General features: G+C 43.5%; 1 protein-coding gene across 1 annotated transcript in view; it reads left to right on the top strand.

Annotated features, from left to right (window-relative positions):
• Window positions 1-23,899, top strand: part of RNF126 (ring finger protein 126) — a 108,400-nt gene that overhangs the window by 48,220 nt on the left and 36,281 nt on the right. Inside the window, exon 7 of the mRNA XM_073594042.1 lies at window positions 5-98. Within this exon, the coding sequence (XP_073450143.1) occupies window positions 5-98 (94 nt within the window). The remainder of the gene's footprint in view (window positions 1-4; window positions 99-23,899) is intronic.

The raw sequence follows: 23,899 nt of genomic DNA, 5'->3' as shown, positions 1-23,899 counted from the left end.
TTAGTTACTTAACCAGTTTGAGAACACGGGTCCTCCACCTGCAGATAATGAGAAGATCCAAGCACTTCCGACAATTAAGATAACACAGGAGCATGTGGGTGAGTATCTGAAATGGTTACTTTTAGGACCATTTGCTGTAAAATACAGATATTTGTGGGCATTTAATTGTGCAGACATGAACAACTACTGAAAGATACAAAACAGATTGATTAAAGATGAGCGAAGTCATTGCATAGGTCAGATACTTTTAAGTAAATCGTGATTCTCCTGAAACTGTGACCATTCTTCTAATCCATCAATAATTAAGTAAAGCAAGTGAAAAAATGTTGTCGAAATAATGTCTTTTGGTGGGTAACTAATATTTAAAAAAAAAAAAAAAAAAAAAAAAAAAACAGTTCAATTTTATATTCCTGAAAGTAAATTTAACATTATTGACTTTTTATAATTTAACTCTATGAAGGGACAATCCAGCTAGAATATCCAAAGATATATTGCAGCTGTTACTAATTTGCCCTCCCAAATCTCTGTCCCAGCTAGTACATGCTCATTGGTGTTTTTTCACATTAAGCCGGTAATGCAACAATGGCAGTTGAGGCTGCCATTCTCCCCACATTTGAGAAACTGTGTAACCTATACTAAAAAAAACACTAATGGTGACAACAGGTACAGAAATTATCCACATGTCCTTGTGGATCATCGGTATAGCTGATAAACTTTTATCAAAGGGGGAAACCATTATTCTCAGAAAACACTCCCCTATGGTGTAATCAACTTTAAGAATTCTTTATCAGGAGGATCTTATTGCGCTAGATTCGGTGTTAAATATTTGTATCTGTTATATAAAAGAAGTGTTTTTGAAATCTTTTGATAACAGAAATGCAGTTCAAAAGTTGCCTGCTACGACTTTAAAACAAAAAAATAAATACATAATAGATTAGATAGATATAGATTAGATATGCAGCAGGGGCTCAATTGAGATTGGAGTGACTCTCCTCCAAACTAGAACAATTATTTATGCAGCGAGATCATCTAGATATCATCTAGAGATTAGACAAATTCAGCTGAAATGGTTACACCGGGTAAACTATACACCATCTATTCTGTATAAAATAGACAAACCTTCATCTCCCACCTGTCAAAGGTTCTATGGTCAATATAGGCTTTTTCTTTCATATTCTATGGGCTGCGAGTATTGCAGAGTATGGCTGGGTATCACCGGGTATGACTGGGTGTGGCTGCAACACCCTGCCACACCCAGGGTGTGGCTGGGTATTGCTGAGCATGGAGGGATGACTGGATGTGACTGCATTTGTCACAGAGCAGCGCTGTGGGCACTACACATCCAGCCCACAGTGCTGCTGCCATCCGAACCCTCTGTACCAATCGGTACACAGAGGGGAGGGAGGAACCGGTCTCATGACATGACGCTGGTTTGTTTTACATGTGATCACTCCGTCATATGACGCAGCGATCACATGGTAAACGGCCCCGGTTAGCAGCCATTTACCGTGATGCGCCGGGTCCAGAGATGTTCCCCGGGGGCGCGCAAGAGAGGGATTCTGGGAGGACGTCATAGTACGCACTCCTAGAGTTAAGCAACCGCCCTGTAGCCATCATTCGGTTATGGGCCGGTTGCTAAGTGGTTAAATAACTTTATACAGAGAGCACTAACCTATATTGTCTCCAGAATTTTATCTGGACTTTTTTTGTATTTAATTATGAGATTTATTCACTTGTGGGTGCACTTAAAGTGTTACTAAACCCACAACCGTAAAATCAGTCTGTATGTGCAGTAAAGCATTTTTCTTTCTTTCTTTCTGTCTTTCTGTCTTTCTTTCTTTCTTTCTTTCTTTCTTTCTGTCTTTCTTTTTCTTTCTGTCTTTCTTTTTCTTTCTGTCTTTCTTTTTCTTTTTCTTTCTGTCTTTCTGTCTTTCTTTTTCTTTCTGTCTTTCTTTTTCTTTTTCTTTCTGTCTTTCTTTTTCTTTTTCTTTCTGTCTTTCTGTCTTTCTTTTTCACTGTCCAGACAAAGGGTCTGGAGCCCTGCAGCCTATTAGGACAGCTCAGTGCAGTATTAAAACTCCTCGTACAAGCTTCATCAGGAACTGATGATAAAAAAAAAATCACAAGACTGCTCATGAGAAATGTGTATATTTACTAAAATAATTGCATTTACATTATCTGTGCACTGTGGGATACCAGATATAGTGAATGCAGAAAAAATGGTGGGGTTTCTTTTTTTTTTTTTTTTTTTTTTTTTTTCATTTTATATAGCAAAAAATAAAAAGGTGGTGATTAAATGCCACCAAAAAGCTCTATTTAATGCACGATGAAGCTGCGCCACCCTGAATGACATCGGTTGTGACAAAATGTGTAGGGCGGAGAAACATTGTGATGTGATCACGCAAAGCCGGAAGTGCGTCACTGTGTCTCGGAGATTGGGGTTTTCACTACAGCTCTGTTTTATAGTTCTATTTGAGTGCTTTCACCTCCCTGGCGGTCTCATGTCAGTATTTTTGAATGTCAAAGCAGCACATTGCTGTCTTATATTGTAGTATATTGTATTGTATTGTAGTATATTGTAGCAAAATTGTAATTCTTAGGAATAACTTTCAATATGTCCAAACAAGAGTCTAGTAGACATCCCAGGTATGATCAAGTTTGAAACCCAAAATGATTATTATTCAGGATTTATATAGCGCCAACAGTTTGCGCAGCGCTTTACAACATGAGGGCATACATTACACTTATAATACAAATCAATACAGGAGGGATCAGAGGGCCCTGCTTGTTAGAGCTTACAATCTAAAAGGAAGGTCAAGTGGAAACAAAAGGTAATAACTGTGGGGGGTGAGCTGATGGAGAAAATGAAAAAACAGTTGTCAGTTGTGGGTAGGGGAAGGCTTCTCTGAAGAGAAGGGTTTTCAGAGATCGTCTAAAAGCTGAGTGGGACATAAGCGGACAGATTGGGGTAGGGCATTCCATAGGATTGGAGAGGCTTTGGAAAAGTCCTGGAGGCGAGCATGATGAGGGAGCTAGAGAGCAGAAGGTCTTGAGAGGAACGAAGAGAATGAGTAGGTTGGTATTTAGAGACTAGGCTAGTGATGTAGCTGGGGGCTAAATTGTGGATGGCTTTGTATATGTAGTTGTTAGTATTTTGAATTTAATTCTTTAGCCGAGCGGAAGCCAGTGGAGGGATTGACAGAGGGGTAGCAGAGACAGCGATTGGTAAGGTGGATGAGTCTGGCAGCAGCATTCATGATGGATTGAAGAGGTGATAGACTATGTAGAGGTAAGCCAATGAGAAGGGAGTTGCAATAGTCGAGGCGAGAGATGATCAGCGAGTGAATTAGGAGCTTTGTTGTGTCATTGGATAGAAAGGGGCGTATTTTGAAGATGTTGCTGAGGTTGAGGCGGCAGGGTTTGGACAGTGATTTGATGTGTTTCTTGAAGGAGAGTTCAGAGTCCAGGTCTACACCTAGAACCTTGGCATGTGGGGATGGGCTTATAGTTGTGCCATTGATTTTGATAGAGAGATCGGCGGAAGGGGCATATGGGGGAGGAAAAATGTATAAGTTCGGTTTTGGATAGATTGAGTTTGAGGAAGTGGTGTGACATCCAGACTGATAGTAAATTTAGTGATACATGAGGAGACAGAGGGTGTGAGCTGAGGGGTAGAGAAATAGATTTGGGTGTCGTCAGCGTAGAGGTGGTATTGGAAGCCATAGGAGGATCAGCTGACCCAGGGAGGAGGTGTAGATTGAAAATAGGAGAGGTCCAAGAACAGAACTTTGGGGGACCCCAACTGAGAAAGGAAGAGGAAGTAGAGTTGTAGGAAACGCTAAAGGTGTAGTTGGATAAGTAGGAAGAGAACCAGCGAAGAGTACAGTCACAGAGACCAAAGGCGTGGAGTTTTTTGAGGAGGAGGGGGTGGTCAATCATATCAAAGGCAGCAGAGAGGTCCAGGAGTAGGAGTACAGAACAGTGTCGATTTGGTTTTGGCCATTAGTAGATCGTGTGTTAGTTTTAGGAGCAGTTTCTGTGTTGTTGACGAAATCCAGACTGAAGGGGATCAAGAAGGCTATTATCAGCAAGGTGGATGCTTAGTCGGTTGTAGAGCAGACGTTCGAGGAGTTTGGATAAGAAGGGGAGCAAGGAGATGGGGCGTAGGTTGTTAAGATTGAATGGGTCCAGTGAGGGTTTTTTAAGTATGGGTCTGACAAGGGCATGTTTTAGAGAGTTGGGGAAGATGCCGGAAGAGAGGGAGAGATTGAAGATGTGGGTTAGAGAGTGTAGCATAGAGCCAGAGGGTGAACGTAGCATTTGTGAGGGAACAGGATCCAGAGGGCAGGTGGTAAGGTGGACATTAGCAAGTAGTTTAGCAACCTCATCTATAGTGGAGGGGTTGAAAGAGGGAAGTAATGATTGTGCCTGTGGACATGAAGTGTAAAGCGTGGAGGGTATCGGAACAGTAGAGATCTCCTCATGAATTGTATCAATCTTCTGTTTGAAGTGATTGGCGATCTCCTGGGCAGTGAGTGAGTTGGAAGGTGGAGGACGAGGTAGAGATTTGAAGGCAGAGAGTTGACGGGGACGGGATGTTAAGTTGCTAATGAGAGTGATAAAATAGGTCTGCTTGGCAGTGAGGAGGCTGGAAATTTATTTTAGGAGGGCAGATTTATATTGGTTGAAATCTCTCTGAGGCTTATGCCACGTACACACGAGCGGACTTTACGGCAGACTTTGCCCGGCGGACTTTTCGGCGTACTTTACGACGGACTTTCTGAATGAACGAACTTGCCTACACACAATCCACCAAAGTCCGTCGAATTCGTACGTGATGACATACGACCGGACTAAAACAAGGAAGTTTATAGCCAGTAGCCAATAGCTGCCCTAGCGCGGCTTTTTGTCCGTCAAACTAGCATACAGACGAGCGGACTTTTCGACCGGACTTGAGTTCGACGGATTGATTTAAAACATGTTTCAAATCTAAGTCCGTCCAACTTTTGAGAAAACAAAGTCCGCTGGAGCCCACACACGATCGAATTGTCCGACGAAATCCCGTCCGCTGGGCAAAGTCTGCCTTAAAGTCCGCTCGTGTGTACACAGCATTAGTCTTACTCGTGAGCACGACTACGTTTTTTCAGACTTCTAGTATCTATTTGCCAAGGTTGAAGGGGTCGGGGCCTGATTCTGTGTGTAGTGAGGGGGGGGCAGTGAGTCCAGAAGTGAGGCATTGTAGACAGAAGTGGCTAGGTTGGCGCAGGATAGGGGTGAGATTTTGTCGTAGAGGTTGTTGATAGCAGAGAAGAGAAGGGTTGAGATGACATAGGTTTCTGTGGGTAACTTTTAGGTGGTTGGAGAGAGAGAGGAGATGGAGGAGAGGGAGAGAGTGAAACCAATAAGGTGGTGGTCAGAGAGAGGGAATGGATAGTTAGAGAGGTTGCATGGAGTGCAAAGGTGAGAGAAAACGAGGTCAAGGGTATTGCCTTCGGAGTGAGTTGGAGCATGTATCCACTGCTTCAGGTCAAAGGAGGATGTTAGGCTGAGAAGTTTGGAAGTGGCAGGAGTGTTAGTATTAATAGGGATGTTAAAGTCCCTGAGAGTGATTGATTGTGGGGATTTCAGAAGAAAGAAAGTAGGGTAGCCAGGCAGAGAAGTCTTAAAGAAAGGTTGATACTGGTCCAGTGGGCCTGTAGATCACAGCTGTCCTTTGAGAAACTGGAGTGAAAAGACGAATGCAGTGTGCTTCGAAAGAGGAGGGTGACAGAGGGGGAGGTGGGTGTAGTACCTGAAAGGTGCTATGTGGGGCTAGAAGGATTCCGACACCTCCTCCCTTACGTCCACTAGATCTGGTGAAGTGAGTCCAGATAAGACCACCATGGGATAGGGCAGCAGAAGACAGTGTTGGATTCGTGAAGCCAGATTTCGGTAATGGTGAGTAGGTTAAATGAGTTGGCAATAAAGAGGTCATGGAGAGAAATGAGTTTGTTGCAGACAGAGCAGGAGTTCCAAAGGGCACAAGAGAAGGGGAGTCTGGTCTTGGGAAGAATAGAAATGGGAACTAAATTGTGTTAATTGCGGCTGCTACCAGAGGGTGCAGGGTGATGGGTGCATGGGGTACAGTTAAATGATGGAGGCCTAGGGTTTGGGGATATATCTCCAGAGGTTAAGAGAAGCAGGAGTGTGAGGGAGGTAATATGGGAGTGGGATTTATATGAAGGGACATGGCCCAGGGTCTTGGAGATTCTTAGTGTGTGTGGATTTAGAATTAGCAGGAGTTGGTGGGTGCAGTAATAAGGAGAGGACAGAAGTGAGGGATATATATACTGGGGGGGGGGGGGGGAGAAGAAGGGTAAAGGGAGAGAGAGTTTAAGGATAGAGGACACAGCTGTCAAAAGGAGTGGTAGAGAGTGCATGTTACAAGGAGAAAGAGCTGAAGGGGTAAACAAGGTCACCTGATGTCTGTCTGGTGTTTTCAAAGTATTTTCTTGTGTTCAGCGAATGCACAAAGCGAATGAAGTGCAGCGTTAGAAGTGCTCCCGCTTATAGAAATAGCCCCACTTTAAGAGAGAGCCCCAGTTGCAAATGTGCCCCCTGCAGATGCTTCCCCCAAAAGAAGCTTATATTTATACTGATAGGGGTGGGTGGATTTCAGTTAGTAATCAAGAGGTAATAAAGGTTGGCTGGTTAACAGGGCAAAATTCTTACTTCAGAAACAGACCAGCAAGAGGGCACTAAAGTTAATGGGCCATAATTCTTTGTAAGACGAGGGAGATAATAAAGCATTGTAATGTGGACAGGTCTACAGACTGTTAAGCAAAAATAACATACCAGCAATTATTAAAGACACATAAGCAAAGCACATAGTGTTTCAGTTTTTGGGTGGAGATGTTTCAGTTAGCACATACCATAGCAATTTAGACTAGGGAAAACCAACACTTTTCAGTTTTCAATTCTGGGTGGATGGCAGTCAGCTGCAAACATACCTGTGAAGAGACAGAATAAATCTTCAGATGAGTGCAGAGTCAGAAGTGCTCCCACTTATAGCAATAGCCCCACTTCAGGAGATGTACAAAAGTTGTCAGGTGTTACGCAATAGCCCTGGTTTAGCAATGGCTCAATGAGTGAAAGAACGGAAGATGTTGCCATTCCATAGTTGCTGTATTTTGGATTGAATTCTGTCCCTTTTCCAGTGTATGACTGAATTCCAAATGTAGCCAGTTGAGGATTCACATAGCATGTAGGATTTTACGCCAAATTGTGCTCTTTGATGCAATGTATTGTACCCAGCTGAGCCTTTCCTTGTAGGCCATTAGACTTTCAACTATGCTGGCATTTTTTTGGCACATAGCTCCATTTTTTTTTTTTTTTTTTTTTTTTTTTTTTTTTTTTTTTTCCTTCAGGTATGCCAAAACCATATTATAATATGAGGTCAAACCTTAAGAGTTTCAATTTGTATGCAATCAGGCAGGCCCTTGCCCTACATGTTTTTGGTAAATCTAAATGAAATCTAACACCAGAAGTTGTATGGGGTCTTGGTCTTTCTGACACAGCAAGTTATATTTCTGGTTGCCATTTCTTCAATTCGGAGAGTTTTGGGATTGGCTGCTCTCACTTCTAATGAAGGTTCTAAGGCCTCTACCAATCCTTTTTACCAAAGGTGGTTTTTTCATGCCATCTCAACCAGGACAATGTGTTGCTGCCTTTCTGTCCTTGGCCTTAGATGAGAGAGAGAAGGCTCTTTACACCTTGGATGTGGATCATGCTGTTGGGTATTACCTGAAGTTGACTGAGATTTGTCAGTCTGATTCTTTGTGCTTCCTGAAGCCTAAGAAAGGGTCACACAACTTCCAAATCCTACCATTTCTAGGTGGCTCCATTAGCTTATGTCTCAAGCTTATGGTTTAATGAACAAAGTTACACTGGAGTCGGAGAGCTTAGCAGGCTGCTGCAAAGCCCTATCTTGATGGATATGAAGTAGCCCTGTTAGTCTGCTGCCGAAAAGAACACATTAGTGAGACATTTATGGTAACGTAACAGAATAGTAAAGCTCAAAGTTAATGCATGCATTTTACTTTGAGAGCTTTGTTCCTCTTACTACGCTACATTGCAGTGCATGCAGAGGAAAAATGGTTTGCATATATCGTTACTGTAACATTAAAGGAACTCCGGGCAAAAAAAAAAATCTTCTCCCATGCAATGGGGCTGTGCCCGCACTGCATGGGTTAACTGCTCGTTTTTGTCTAGGATTTCAGAGCGAAGATATACTTGCCTAATTTGCAGATCCTCCAAACGCAAGACCGGTTCCCGCCGCTCCTGCTTGCCAAAGATACCTAAAGGCTGGGCAAAGCTATTACAATGTGTGAAATTATCTAACATGCATAAAGATACCATATAAGTATGCCATGGTGGGAACATGGCAGGGTGCAGAATCAAGTCACTGGGGATAAGGTTTTTCTTCAGACCTCTTCATGGTCCCAAAACCAAATGGGGGCATCTTCCCAATACTGGGCTTAAAATCTCTAAACCACTTTCTTTGTTTACCAAATTCCAGATGCAATCTACAAGATTGGTTATCGCTTTCCTCAGGCGGGGGGATTTGTTGCGTTAGTAGACATCAAGATTCCTACCTCCATATTGCCTTTTATTTTATTTATTTTTTCAAACCGGTGCTTCTTGCATGTTGCGATAGGCCTTCCCCTGCACCCTGAGTGTTCCCCAAAGTGCTTACCCTGCTTCTGGCTCTTCTTTGAACTCAGGGCATTCATGTCATAGTTTAACTGGATGACCTGTAGCTGAAGGATACTTAACCCCAAACCAGAATCTTCAATTGAAGATCTCCCTGACTTGGTGGATCTCCAGTCTTGCCCTAGATATGGAAAAGTCCTTCCTTTTTACAAGACTTTGAACGTGGTAAAAAGTTTACATTCCCAGTGTTTGACTATTCAAAGGGCATGGTCCCCACAGGAGTCACAACTATCCATCAAGATACTGGAACTGAGAGCCATCAGACTGTCTCTACAATGGTGGTCCACAGTCCAGGAATGGATAATTGGCAGAAGTTATCTGTCAATGCCTAGGCTCGGGAGTGGTCCCTGCACCCTCTTTCAGAACCTGTCAAAGGGGGTAAAGGCCAAATGTGAACGTTCTGCCCCCACCCCCAGGTTCATCAACAAACCTGAGCAAGTTTGTAGTTAGGTCAGGGATCCGCTAGCCTTCGCAGTAGATGCTGTGGTACTTCCTTGGACTCAAGATCCAACTGGTTTATACCTTCCCTCTTCCCCTTTGACTGCTGTGCAAGATGGGAGGAAAGTGTCCCAGTGATTCTTATTGCACTGAACTTGGTACCTAGACATACTCTGAAAAAAGACCAATGCTCATCTGTTGGAAAGTCAAACAGACCAGACTTGCTGGCCCAAGACTCCCTGTTCTATCCTGCTACCCAGTTACTGACATTAACAGCATGGCTGTTGAAACCCAAGTCCTAAAGAATAGGGTTATCTCTAACTTGGTCATTCCCACTTTGCTCAGTGTAAGGAAATCCAACTCCCTTAAGATTTACCATCACGCATGGAAGGGATTCTTTGCATGGTGTGACACAAGGCTTAATCCTGAGGAATACTATATCACTCTTAGCCTGACCTTTCTCCAGTCTGGTCTTGACCAGCATCTGGCCCTGGGTACCCGCAAGTGATGGCTATCCCTTTTATCCATCCTCTTCTAGTAAACCACTTGCCTCATAGTCTATCTTGACTTTTCTACAGGGACTTGCTCCTATAATTCGCCCACTTCAACCTCGCCTTTAAAAGTTGCTGTCTTGGTTGTCGGGCATGTTTGCCTAACCGTCTGTTAGGCACGTAGATGAGTTGGCAGCTTTTTTTTTTTCTTGTAAAGAGCCATTTCTTTCCCACAAGGACAAAGTTTTTTTTTTTGCCTCCTTTCACCCAATGAGGACATTGTCCTCCCTTTTCTTTATCCTGCCCCAAAACATTACAGGGAATTTACCCTACATTGCCTAGATGTGGTCAGGGCTGTCAGGATCTTCCTAAATGCTAATGCCTTTATTTGCAAGTAAGGTCACTTTTTGTCCTATAGGTGGGCCCTCCATAGAGGACACCCTGCAATGTGCTCCACCTTTGCGAGGTAGACCAGCTAAGTCCTTTTCTAGGGCATATGCCCTTAAAGCGGAGTTCCAGCTGGACCCATGTTTATTAAAAGTCAGCAGCTACAAAAAGTGTAGCTGCTGACTTTTAATAAACACACACTTGCCTGTCCCACTGTCCAGTGATGTGACCGCCCGAAGCCTCCGTTCCCTCCCCCGCCTGTCTGGTGTGGGCATCTGGCTGTGACAGTTTGCGGCTTCACAGCCCGATGCGCAAGTCGGGCTGCGCATTCTGAATGGCCGGGCAGCCTGTCCCTCTGGCTGCTCAATCATGCAGCTGTCTAAGAGATGTGATGCAAGTATTATAGGAGAGTGCAGAACCAAGTACATTGCATTCTGACCTAGAATTTTTGCTCTTGTTCTGACATTCTCAGCGATACCTCACATGTGTGATCACCGTTTACATATGCCTGCGGGACCAACGTTTGCATTGAGCACAGAAGAGTGGGGGCACTTAATTTTTTTTATTATTATTATTTAATTTATCTATTAAACTGTATCAATATTTTCTTTCTTTTTATCAACTTTTGTTGTTACTAGGGATGATGCAATAAGCAGGACAGGTCCTCTTTATGGAGAGATCTGGGGTCTACTGGATACCATCTCATACCGAGATCGGTTTAATCAGATGCTTTTACAACCGGTAACAGCTTGTAAATAGATCAAAACCAGATGTGACAAAATGCTTGTCGCTTCCGTTTTTCATAGACCATGGTGATGATTGGGGAACTTCCACCTACCAGTAGGCTGGGCTTGCTTGGCTTATAGGAACTGGGGCTGTTCTAGGTGATGCTAAGCTATATTCCTGACCACTTGTAGGAAGCAACCATTACACTACATTGGTTTGGATACAATTGGTTGATTTGCGTGATAGTAGTAGAATTTGTTGGGTGTAATTCTAAGTATGTGTGTGAGAAATAGCTTAGTAAATTGTCAACTTAAAAAAAAAAAAAAAAGTCTTCCAAAGATTCACCATGCCTCTTAACCACTTGCCGACCAGGCCATAGGCGAAAGATGGCTATAGCGTGGTCGGTTAGTTCTGGGAGGACGTCCTCCCGAACTCGCGCATCCTGCGTGCCCCCATGCATCACAGGTCGGGGTAAAGGGCCAATGCCAGTGGCCCTTTACCACATAATCGCTTCGTCCAATGACGGGGCGATTACATTGTAAACAATCTGGGTCACGCAGGGGTTCAGCTCTCTCCTCACACCGATACAGCGTGAGAGGAGAGAGATTGAGTGAAGCACAGTAAGTCTAATAGATTTATTTTTTCGGTGCTCATAAGTGCCACCCGATCAGTGGATCCTGGAGGTGCTACTTGCATGTTGGGCCTCTGTATGTGGCAAAGTTTCACATGTGGTATCGCTATACTCGGGAGGTGTGGCAGAATATATTTTGGGGTCTAATTTTTGTTATGTACATGCTATGTGTTAAAAAATCTCTTATAAATGTCAATTTATGCAGCACTCCACACATACATTGCACACTCACATTGGTTCCTACCCTCAAATAGCCCACAATCCAAGGTCCCCAACTCATATACTAGGGCCAATTTTGGACAGAAGCCAATTAACCTACCAGCAAGTCTTTGGAGTGTGTGAGGAAACCAGAGCCGCTCTCGCGCACATGCGTCATGGCTGCTCCAGCCAATCACAGTGCGGAACCTGGAAATTACTCCAGGAAACATGTCACAGCTGTGTGCACGGCCGCTGCAACAGCTTCTATCTAAGGTAAGTATTTAATGATGAGCTAGTGTACTGGCTCGTTATGCCTTTGTCTTACAGGGTGTGTTTTTTTTTTTGTTTTTTGTTTTTTTGCGTTGAGTTTCCCCTCAAGATTCATGCCAGACTGGTATTGTCAGGATCAAAGTTGGATCCGTTCATTAAAGTCGGATTTCAAGTCACAGGGTAAAGTCAAATCCATAGTCATACGACTGTCGTGTCGTACCAGTGTGAACCCAGACTAACTTTCACACAGACCAAATAATATACACTTATTTGGGTTATTTTTACCAAAGATGTGTAGCAGTATAACTTTTGACCAAAGTTATGTAGAAAAATTACTAATTTGCAAACTTTTATAACCAAAATGAAGAAAAATGTTTTTTTTTTTTTTTTTTCTTTTTAAACAAAATTTTTCGTCTTTTTTCATCCATAGCGCAAAAAATAAAAACCCCAGTGGTGGTTTAATACCACCAAAAGAAAGCTCTATTTGTGTGAAAAAAGGACAAAAATGTCATATGGGTACAGTGTTGCATGAGTAATTTTCATTCAAAATGTGAGCGCACTGAAAGCTGAAAAGTGGCCTGGTTACGAAGGGGGTTTAAGTGGTTAAATACCTTGGTGTTTACTCTCCATAATGATGTCATATTGTGGGCATTTCCACTGCTCCAGGGCCTCCAAGAATTTGATGGGTAGAAAGGAAATCTGATGTGTAATGTTTGCCCCTAGAAAGCCTAAAGTTGCTGCTTGTGTGCATCTAGGTTGTGAAAGTCTCACGTGGTATCCCCATACTACTCAGAAGGCAAAGCAGAATGTTTGGGGTGTAATTGGAAGTATGCCTATGCTGTGTGTAAGGAATGTGTTAAAATTACAACATGGCGAGAAGGAAATAAATTTAAAAAAAAAATGTATTTACAACTTCAAAAAACTCACCACGCCTCTTAATAAATACCTTGGGACTGTCTAGTTTCCAAAAATTAGACAGGGCCTCAAGAAATAAGACGGCCATCAGTACATCATGACTGATTAATTTTCAAGTTGAAGAATAGTATAAATAATATCTAATCTTTTATCTCAAAAGGCGTTTCTGGATGAAAAGCATTGATAGTCAGACTGACTTAAAACAAAGCATGAGTTTATTGTCATACAATTGGCATCATAAATACAATGTAAAAAGTATAATAGTTCAGTGTAGGTAAAAATATATGAAATAGAATAGTTGTAAAGCTGTAATAGGCTTATAAAACACGTGTGCTTCATGGTTGATGCCTTCTGTCTCCATGCTGTCTTGTGTAACCAAAAAGAAGCAGGAAATGACGTTCTTAGACTTCTGGGAGCATTCAGCTGTTCCAACTTGTCAGTGTCTTTGTGTGAATATGTCTCTGTCATCTCTACTAGTGTGTGTGTGTGTGTGTGTGTGTGTGTGTGTGTGTGTGTGTGTGTGTGTGTGTGTGTGTGTCTGACTGACCTTAAATATGGAAGTGTTGGCTTTATATGTTACATGTGAACGTCATAACCTCACAAAAACTTAGAACCTTGTATGGCACACATTCATTTCTGCTAACTTCAGAAATATGCTATACAAAAGGAGATACAAACTTGGAGAGTCATTTGGAGTTGACAAGCCCACATGTAACACTCTATACGTGAAGTAATGTGCTAATCATGTAATGTCATATAACCAAACATCTACTAATATGAACACATATTACCAACTTTAACTACATACTAATACTTATTGATATGACTGAGACTACATTAAATTAACTTAACAGGATATAAACAAATATGTATTATTCCTCTAGCTACATAGATACGTGTCTATTTTTATCTTCTCTTGACATTCTTTTTTTTTTCAAAATTTTTTATTTATCAAAGAAAACAGGTCCACAAGGAGCGATACATCGGTATTTAACATTGCAACAATACAGCTCAATCATTTGCTTAAGTCTTATATCGAAGATTGTCTCTCGCTTGTCTTAAAGATCTCTTGTGTCGTGGCGTAGTGTGAGATTAGCATTTTCCATGGATTACAACTGTGTAGGAATTTCTAGAGTGGTGGATGATGATGTTGTTCTTTATTATCTTCGGGTTATAGTAGTGTCATGGTGTGTTCGTCAGTTAGTATCAGTATTGTAGAGCCTATTGTTTGTTCCCTCGTGTATCCTGTTCCCTTCCTCGTTTTCATTTTCTATAGATTAGTAGAGCCGAGATAGGAGAGAGAGTGTAGAAAGAGAAAGGGCAAAGAGGGGGAGGGGACAGGTAGAGGGGGAGAGGCGGGTAGGGAGGGGTCTGCGAGCAAGGGGGACTCCTTATTGTCACATGAGATTAATTTTCCAATCTGTCAAATTCAAGTATGGGCTAGGTATCTGTTTGCTCTCTCTGAAGGGCCTGTCCTTCTGCTGAGTATTTAAATATATTCCATAGCTGCCAAGTCTTGGAGTATGTCTCATTTCTGTTCTGGCTCGTGAGGATTAAATCTTCCATTGTACTAATTTCGTCTACCTTCCTAAGCCAGTTGGCGATAGAGGGTGGTTCGGGGGATTTCCATTTGAGGGGAATGCAAATTTTGGCTGCATCTAATAGGTGGCGAACAATTGATTTTTTATATACCCGGATAGGTGTATCAGTGGCGTGTAGTAGGAAGTAGGCCGGTTCGTCAGGTACAGTACGATCAGTGAATTTCTGTATTATCTCACGGACCTTTCCCCAGAAAGGCCTTATCCGGGGACATGACCAGAAGAGATGTATGAGCGTGCCTGTGTTTTGTTGACATCTCCAGCATAGTTTCGATGTCTCGGGAAAAATTTTTTGTAATAATGCAGGTGTTCTGTACCATCTCGTAAAAATTTTGTAATTGGTTTCTTGAAATCTGGTGCATATGGATGACTTATGAATGAAGTGAAGTATGTGTGTTCTTGTTTGCGAAGTGAAGTGGCAATTCAAGTCCTTTTCCCATTTGTCAAAACTGGGGTGTTGATAGTCTCCAGGAGGTGTAATGAGCATGTTATAGGTCAGAGATAGCGTGTGCGGTAATACGCCGCTTTCTAGACAGATTTCTTCAAAGGTAGTGTAGGGGGGGTCAGTTACAGTCGGGGGAGTCAGACTGTTAAGGAAGTGTGAGAGCTGACTGGCCCTCAAAAAGTCTAATCGGTATAAACCAGTCGGATCTGATAGTTCAGTCAAAGTTGCCCACCGTCCGCCAGTGCTGTAATGGGAAGCTTGGAATATTCCTGAGTTTCTGAGTGTGCGGAATGTAGGGTCTGTCATGCCTGGGGTGAATTGTGGATTGCCTATTATGGGTCTTAGTAGTGAGTTTTTAGTAGAGAGAGATGCTTGTGATATTAGGCGTGTACAGATGTTCGTTGTGGTTCCAATTAGCGGGTGAGATCGTATTCGTACGGGGAGTGTGGATCCGCACCACGGAGCTCTATTTAGCGGGATATCAAATTGTGATTGTTCTATCTGGGGCCATAGCTTTGTTTCCTGGTGTCTGCACCAGTCTATAAGTCTACTCAGATGCACTGCTTGGTAGTATGTTTTAATTTCTGGCATGGCCATTCCGCCGTGGTGTTTTTGTAATGAGTGTTTTTCTCGGTAGGCGTGGTTTTTTCCCTGCCCATAAAAAGGTAGTAAATAGTGAGTGTACTTGTCTGAAATAGTTTGCGGGTATGTGAATAGGTAAAGCTTGTAATAAGTACAAAAATTTGGGAAGGACCATCATTTTTAGTATATTACAGCGTCCGAACCATGAGTGTAGGCCATCTTTCCAGCTGTGTAGTAGTGTTTGGACTTTTTTTAATAAAGGTGGGAAATTGAGCTTGAAAATCTGTGAAAGTCTAGGAGGGATATAAGTGCCTAGATATTTCAGGGCTTTGTCTGTCCATTTAAAGTGGAAGTTATTCTGGAAGTGTGCGAGTTGGGTTTGTGGAATCCCTATTCCCATAGCTTCGGATTTGTTGAAGTTTATTTTTAGGTTGGAAAGATGTCCGTAGGTCTCGAACTCTTTCATTAAATTTGGTAGGGAAATGGCAGGGCTAGTGATGGTGAACATCAAATCATCTGCATATGCAGATACTTTATGTTGGGAGTCCCGTACTGTGATCCCTTTGATGTCTGGGTTTAGCCTCACGTGGCAAAGGAAGGGTTCTAGTGATATGGCGAATAGCAAGGGCGACAGTGGGCACCCCTGCCTAGTGCCATTTGATATTGGGAATGCCTCGGAGACAACACCATTGGCCCTGACCCTGGCTGATGGATTCGAATATGCTGCAGATATCCAATTAAACAGCCTTTCTCCAGCCCCGATATGCTTCAATGTTTCAAACAGAAATTTCCAGTGTATGCGATCAAACGCTTTTTCTGCATCTGTGCTAAGAAAGATGCTTGGCGTCTCATTTCTATTCACTATGTGGAGTAGGTTCAGAACTTTGATGGCGTTGTCTCTGGCCTCTCTGGTTGGCACGAAGCCCACCTGATCTAAATGTATGAGTTGTGGTAAATGTTGCTGTATCCTAGAGGCAATGATTTTGGTAAAAAGTTTTAGGTCGGTATTTAGTAATGATATTGGGCGATAGCTGCCGCATTGTGTGGGGTCTTTACCTTCTTTTGGGATTACTGAAATCTGTGCCTGGAGTGTCGAGGGGTGTAGTTTTGAGCCGTGGCCAAGGTCATTGAATAGTTTCGTCATGTGGGGCCCTAAAGAGGGGAGGAAGGTTTTGTAATAGTTAATAGTTAGGCCATCGGGTCCTGGTGCTTTCCCCTGTTTGGTAGTTTTTATAGCTGACTGGAGTTCTATGAGTGTGATGGGTTCCTCTAGGGTTTCCCTTGCTTCCAGCGGTAGAGATGGCATTAGTGATGAGGATATATATTCATATGTATTGTCCGGTGTGGGTGGTGTCATCTGTAAATTATATAAAGAATGGTAGTACGTTTTAAATTCTTCCGTAATTTGTTTGGGGAGGGAGACTGTCTTCCCGAAAGTGTTCGTGATTTTGGGTATATATGACGCCATTTTTTGTTGTTGCAGGGAGCGGGCCAGCATTCTCCCACACTTATTGCCGGATTCATAGACTTTTCTTCTGCATATTTGGAGCGCTGCTTTTGCTTTAAAGCGCAAAATGTCTGTGACTTGTGTACGGGTGTTGTCTAATTCGGTCCCTAATTCTCTTGTGGGTGTTAGTTTATGACTTGTTTCTAATGTCTGTAATTTCCTAAGCAGAGTGTCTAATTGTTCTGTTCTTTTACGCTTTAGTCTGGATCCATGTTTAATAAGCACGCCTCGGATCACGGTCTTATGTGCCTCCCACACCAGACCAGCGCCACTGTCAGGGGTATTGTTAGTTTTAAAGTAATGCTCAATTTCTTGTTTTATGTCTGCGCAGACTTCCGGGTCTTGCAGTAAGCTTTCATTTAGTCGCCAAGGTGGGCGCTGAGTCGTGTGCGGGTCAGCAATTGCATATTTTAATGATATCGGTGCGTGGTCGGACCATGTGATAGATTCTATCTTAGTGTGTAGAACGGCCTGTAAGTTTTTGTGGGGTATTAGAAAATAATCTATGCGGGAATATAATTGATGGGGCCGGGAGAAGAACGTATAGTCCCTCTCCCCAGGGTGGAAGAGGCGCCAGGCGTCTATTAGTTGTGCCGAGTGAAGGGCCATTTGTATCTTTTTGCGTGAGGTGTTTGAGGTCGAGGATGTACCAGAGGATGTGTCTTCTGTTGGGGTTAGGGGCGTGTTGAGGTCTCCCCCTACTATCAGCTGTCCTGTGGTGAACTGTGTAATTTGGTCTAGTCGTTTCTTAAGGAATGTGTCCTGGTGTTCATTGGGGGCGTATAGGTTAGCGAAAGTCATTTTTGCGTTCCCTATCAGTCCTTTTAAGTATAGATATCGTCCTTCTGGGTCTGTTTTAGATTCTAGGCATGTCCATGGAACTTTGGCTGAAATTAAAATTGAGACCCCTCTGGATTTTGCTTGTGTATTGGTGGAGTGGTAAACAGTGGGGTAATATCTGTTTTTAAGAATTGGTATAGTATTGTCTCTGAAGTGCGTTTCCTGAAGCAGGATTACGTCCGCCTTCATGCGTTTCATGTCATTAAGAAGCATCCGTCTCTTCTCTGGTGTGTTTAGTCCTTTTGTGTTTAGTGATATTATATTTAGGGTGTCCATGCTTGCAGTTTAGGGAGGGGGGGGAGAGAGGGGGAAGGTGAGGAAAAGAGGGGTCGGGAAGAGAGTCAGAGAATAGAACAGAGTAGAAATAGTAGAGAAGATAGAGAGAATAGTGTCAGGGCAGACGCCCCTAGAGTGTAAGTAGTCTAGAGAGCTGTCACTAGATTGTGCAGCGTGAGAGGATACTAAGGGTGCAAGAAAAAGTACTTGCTGAAGCGCTGTCCGGAGAAAATCCGGTTATACGGCGCTAGCCTAGGTGGGTTTGTGGGAGGATACGGTCAAGAGATGAGCCTCCTCGAGTCTCACTCCTCCCGTGGCATAATGTAAAGTCGTGAGTTCAATCGGTATAATGTTGTAGTCTGATACGTAGAAATCAATACAGGAATTAGCATTCAATATCAGGATATCCTTCAGCAGTAGTGTAATTAACATTTCAAAACAAATAACTAAAATCTCTAAAAACTAAGAGATATAAACAGGGATCCCCCACTCAATCCCGAGTAAGCATCAGGTAATATTCTGCAGACCTCTGAATCTTGTTTCTGGGTACTCACGGAGGGCATCTAATCCACAGAAGTACCATCTCTCCTCTTCCATATGGAAAGAGCCAGTCCGCACGTCTCACAGTGTGTATGGAAGGTTTTTAAATTGTCTTTCCAGAGCATGCAGACTAGAACAATGTCCACCCCTCCTCCTCCCACCCCCATCTATGCAATAAGGTTCAGTCTGCGACAAGAGGCCGTGCCATCCAAGCCTGCAAGGGTATCAAAGTTCCGATAGTTCCCCCACAGCTGTCCAGCAAGGAGGATGGCATCCTCCTCCGCTCCGCATATAGGGGTTTCTCTGTCCCATTTCCGACCACCATAAAATGCAATTCTACCGCAGGGTCTCCTACCAGTATGTGAGGAAGTGATCTACTTCTGCCCTGGTGGGCAGTCTATGCCTTGAACCAGCGGTTCCTCTCGGGGTTGGTCGGAATGGTGTGGGCCCAGGGGATATAAGTCACTTATTAGGCTAAGACCCTATTGCGGGGGCGACATCCCCGAGACAAGGGTGTAGGGGGGGGGCCGACAGTAGACGGAAACATCACCTCTCCCATCTGCATCAGGTGGCCTCAATCGGGGCGATAAACATAAGGTATTGGAATGTTTCAGAGGGGGGGCATTCGAGGAGAGTGTCCTCCGGGAGGCAGCAATGGCATGAGGAGGGATGCAAGTCAGGGGTGAGCGGGGGTCGCCGGACATCTTTACTCACGTGCAGGGCCTCCAGATGTCGAGCGGCGTCTCCTCCTTCCCCGTTGATGTAGCGGCAGAGGACCCCGTGTCGCCGAGGGGCCCGATCTTCCTGTCAGGCGTGGGAGGATCTGTAGCCAGTCTGGGATCGAGATCGGTGGTGCCTCTAGGAATCGGAAGAGTGCCGGTAGGTCCACCGCTGTTTGCAGTGTGAATGTGGCTGTGTCTTTGCGGAAGGTTACCGAGAGTGGGTATCCCCAGCGGTACGTAAATCCCTTTTGTTTTGCTAGATCCAGGAGGGGTCGCAACATGGCTCGGCGCTTCAGGGTGGCTCTCGATAGGTCCGGCAGGATTCTGACTCGAGATTCGTTGTATTCTGTGTCGCCATGTTCCCAGGCGCGGCGTAGGATGGCTTCTTTCTGCGTGTAGCGGTGTAGTCTGCACACCACGTCACGCGGGTTAGATAGATCTGTTGGCCTCGGTCCCAATGTTCTATGCACTCTGTCTAATTCTATGTCCGTATCGTTTTCATCCAGAACAGTGTGGAAGATATTTTTCACTGCATCTGCTAGGTTTTCTGGACTAGTTGTTTCTGGGATGCCTCGCAGTCGCAGGTTGTTTCGGCGACTTCTGTCCTCGATATCTTCCAAATGTAACTGGAGGGAGATGGCTGTGTCTCTGTGTAGGTCTCTGGCTTGCTCCAGAGCTGATACTCTTTCTGCCAAGGAGGACACCGTCGTCTCTCCCGAGGATACTCTGTCTGCCAGGCTGGACACTTCCCCCCTCACTTCTTGTATGTCCCGGCGGTGGGTCTCTTCAAGCCGCAGGATCATTGCTTCAATATCATTCTTCGTGGGGAGTGCCTGCAGGAGCGCTCGGATCTCTGGGTCCATTGGTGTTGGTTCGGGAGGGTATGTGGAGGCCATTTCTCCCGTTGTGGTGTGTTCTGGGAGCTCAGGCACCAGAGTGAGTGGTGTAGACAGGTTCTCCAGGGGAATCTGGATGTCTCTGGTAGAGGCCTGGTGTGCGAGCTTCCGTTGCAGGCCTCGTGGCACTGTAGGCCCGGTGCCAGGGGAAGTTTCTTGTCTGAAATAGCGGTGTATTTCTCCGGATTTCTGGCTGGAAGGGGTCCCTTTGGATACTGCTCTCGTCCTGTATCGTTTAAAAGTTTTCATACCGATTGGAGTGGTATAAAATCCCGGGGTTAGGAGTTTGAGAGCGGGAGCTCAGAGAGAAAGCAGCCTCACTCAGCCATGTCCAGGCCACGCCCCCTTCTCTTGACATTCTATACCAAGATACCTTTTATATGTCATTCTCATACACCAGAAACTTCCAGCAATACTCGGCTTTAGATGAAGAATGATATCAAATCAAGGTCATTCACACGCACTATTTATTATGACTAATCATAAAACCTAATATGTTTTGCAAGCTTGCCATGAACATAACACCTAAGTGCCAATTATGAATTTGGAATAAATAATCTAACACAAATGTGTGCATCTCCACTAGTGCTGCACGATTAATTGCGGGGAATCGTTATCGCGATTCTCCGCCCGCCACGATCGCAACTCCGGATTTGTGCGATTTCTGACGATCGAACTGAAAAGCACCCGCCACACTGATCGATGTTGTCCCTGTGTTAGAGCGGAGGGGAAGCCGTCGGAGCCAGCGTGCTGACGTCACTCAGCAGAAGAATGTGATTGGTCAGGTAAGTAATCATCTTCACAGAAGTCCCGGGAGCAAGCGTGGCTGCATGCTGCAGCACTGAACAAACGTGAGCAGCTTTACTTTTTTTTTTTTTTTTTTTTTTAAGAATCAGGGAGGGAGATTTTTTTTATATATATATATATATATATATTTATTACATTTAGCCAGTCACGTCACAGCGTTGCCTATGGAGGTTTTGAAGTACCGAAGTTTGTCGCAATATTAAAGTGTAACATGTGAGGTATTTATTTACTCGGCAGCGGCATAACATCATACAACCAAAAATGGGCTAACTTTTTAGTGTTTTTGATTTTTTTTTATTCATAAAAATGTTTTTCCACAAAAAAAAAAAAATCACGCCGCCAGGTTTATTGGCTGACTTATAAAAACACACTGTTTTATTGCCTTTTAAATGACAGTGTGCGCTCTCGTTTTGTTTTCTTTTTAGGTACATGTGTCCACCGCACCCAGTTGAATACTAAGAGAGAGAGCTAGAAAAGTAGAATAATGAGTGAGGCAGAGGCCACAGAGGCAGAGCAATGCGGAAGTCGGTCTGATAAAAACACGGACCTTGTTTTTGTACCGAAAAAAGGATCTTATTCTGAAGTGTGGGCTTATTTCGGTTTCAAGCCAGATGATAATGCTCAGAAAAGTATATTCTGCAAGCAATGTTTAGCCATTGTTTCTGCAACACAGGCTAACACCACCAATCTGTTTAATCACCTGAAACGTAACCATGTACAACTGTATGATGCGATACAGAAAAAAAAAATCGGCGTTCAATCACAAAGTACCTGCAACCAGACAAAACAAACATCAATTAAATCAACAATATTCAATGCAACACCGTACCCAACAACCTCTCCCAGGTACAAAGAAATAACGGACGCAATCACATTTCACCTGGCTAAAGATATGGCTCCCATAACCACTGTTGAAAAAGACTGATTTAAAAAACTCATTCATACCCTTGATAAGCGCTATTGCGTGCCCTCTCGTAATTATTTTTCACACATTGGAATCCCTGCTCTGTACAATAAATGTCATGAAAATGTTGAAACAGAATTGCGCAGTGTACTTAATTTTGCAGCAACTTCAGATTTACGGTCCAGCAGAGCAATGGAACCATACATGAGCTTAACGGTCCATTTCATTACTGATAATTTTGAGATGAAAAGTCGGTGCCTACAAACTGAGTTTTTCCCTGAGGACCACACTGGTGAAGCTTAGTTGCAGGGATTAAAGGATGCTCTCATAAACTGGAAATTGGAGGAGAAAAATCTTGTGTGCATAACTACAGACAATGGAACCAACATAGTAAAGGCCAAATCCATAAATCACTGGACACGACTGCAGTGTTTTGGCCATAGGCTTCATCTCGCAATAGAGAATGCAATGAAGGACCCACGAATTGAGCAAGCTATGGGTTTGTGCAAAAAAGCTTGTCGGGTGTTTCAGCTACAGTTGGAGGAGGAAGAGGGAGCTTTCTCTGGCACAAAAGCAACTCTGTTTACCAGACCACAAGCTCAAGACAGAGTGTCCAGCAAGGCGGGGATCTAGGCAGGCTATGGTGAGAAGGATACTTGAGCAGCAAGCTGCCATCACCCATGTCCTCTCTTTTGACCGCAAGGCTAGACACCTCTTGCCAACATGGCAAGACCTAGAGGTCCTGGAGGCTGTGGACAAGACTCTCACCCCACTGGCAGACTTCACAGATGCTCTTTCAGGAGAGCAGTATGTCAGTGTCTCTTCTGTGAAACCTGCTCGCTATCTATTTCAGTCTTCTGTTTTGGCTGTTGAGGAAGAGGACTCTGATCTTATTCGGACAATGAAATCAAAGATCATGGGTTATCTGGAGGAAAAATATAATGACCAAAGAACGCAAGACCTCCTCGACATAGCCACAACCCTTGAACCCAGGTTTAAGATGACTTGCCTCAATGAGGATAACCAAACTGCTGTCTGGAGCAGACTAAAAGATGAAATGTCGAAGCTAGCAGTTAAGGAAAGTCTACCTACAACAGCTACTACTAGTAGCAGTCCTGCAAAGAAGACTGAAAAGACCTTGGGTAGCTTTTTCAAAGCAGCACAAAGAAATGAAGGGCCACCACCAGATCCAGCCTCATACACACAGCAACAACAATCCATCACCTTGGACTTGGAGCTAAAGACTTGCTTGTTCTTAGGCAACACTGACAGTGAAGAAGATAGATTAGTCTGGTGGAAGACTCACAAGGAGCAGTATCCAAGATTGTCTGCATTGGCCAGAAAATACCTTTGCATTCCTGCAACCAGTTCCCCTTCTGAAAGGGTTTTTAGCACAGGGGGCAACATTGTCTCTTGTCGCCGTTCTGCACTGAAGCCACAAAATGTTGATAGGCTCGTGTTTCTAGCTAAGAATCTTTAAATCGGTTTCTCTGACATAATACCTGAATGTTTTTCTTAATGTAATGGTAATTTCTTTATTTCACATTACATTGTTCTTCATTACATTTCTTTCAATTTGACTAAAGAGAAGAGTATTATGGCTTATGTTGTTGCCATCTTGTTTGCTCAGAGGTTGTAAATCTTTGAAATAAAAAGTTTTTGAGAATCGTGAGAGAATCGTGATCTTCTCTAAGCAAAAAAAAAAGGGATTCTCATTTTTCCCAGAATCATGCAGCTCTAATCTCCACCCAAAAACTGAAACACTGCTATCTGATTTTCTTATGTGTCTTTAATAATTTTATTATGGTATGTTATTTTTGCTTTACTGTCTGTAGACCTGTCCACATTACAATGCTTTATTATCTCCCTTGTCTTACCCAAAATTATGGCCGTTTAACTTTAGTGCCTTCTTGCTAGTCTGTTAATGAAGTAAGAATTTTGCCCTGTTAACCAGCCAAGCTTTATTACCTCCTGA

This window comes from Aquarana catesbeiana, linkage group LG01 (assembly GCF_042186555.1).
Source record: "Aquarana catesbeiana isolate 2022-GZ linkage group LG01, ASM4218655v1, whole genome shotgun sequence".
In the NCBI taxonomy this organism is placed as follows: Eukaryota; Metazoa; Chordata; class Amphibia; order Anura; family Ranidae; genus Aquarana; species Aquarana catesbeiana.
The sequence above is the reverse complement of the archived record's forward strand: the minus strand, read 5'-3'. Positions and strand labels throughout refer to the sequence as shown.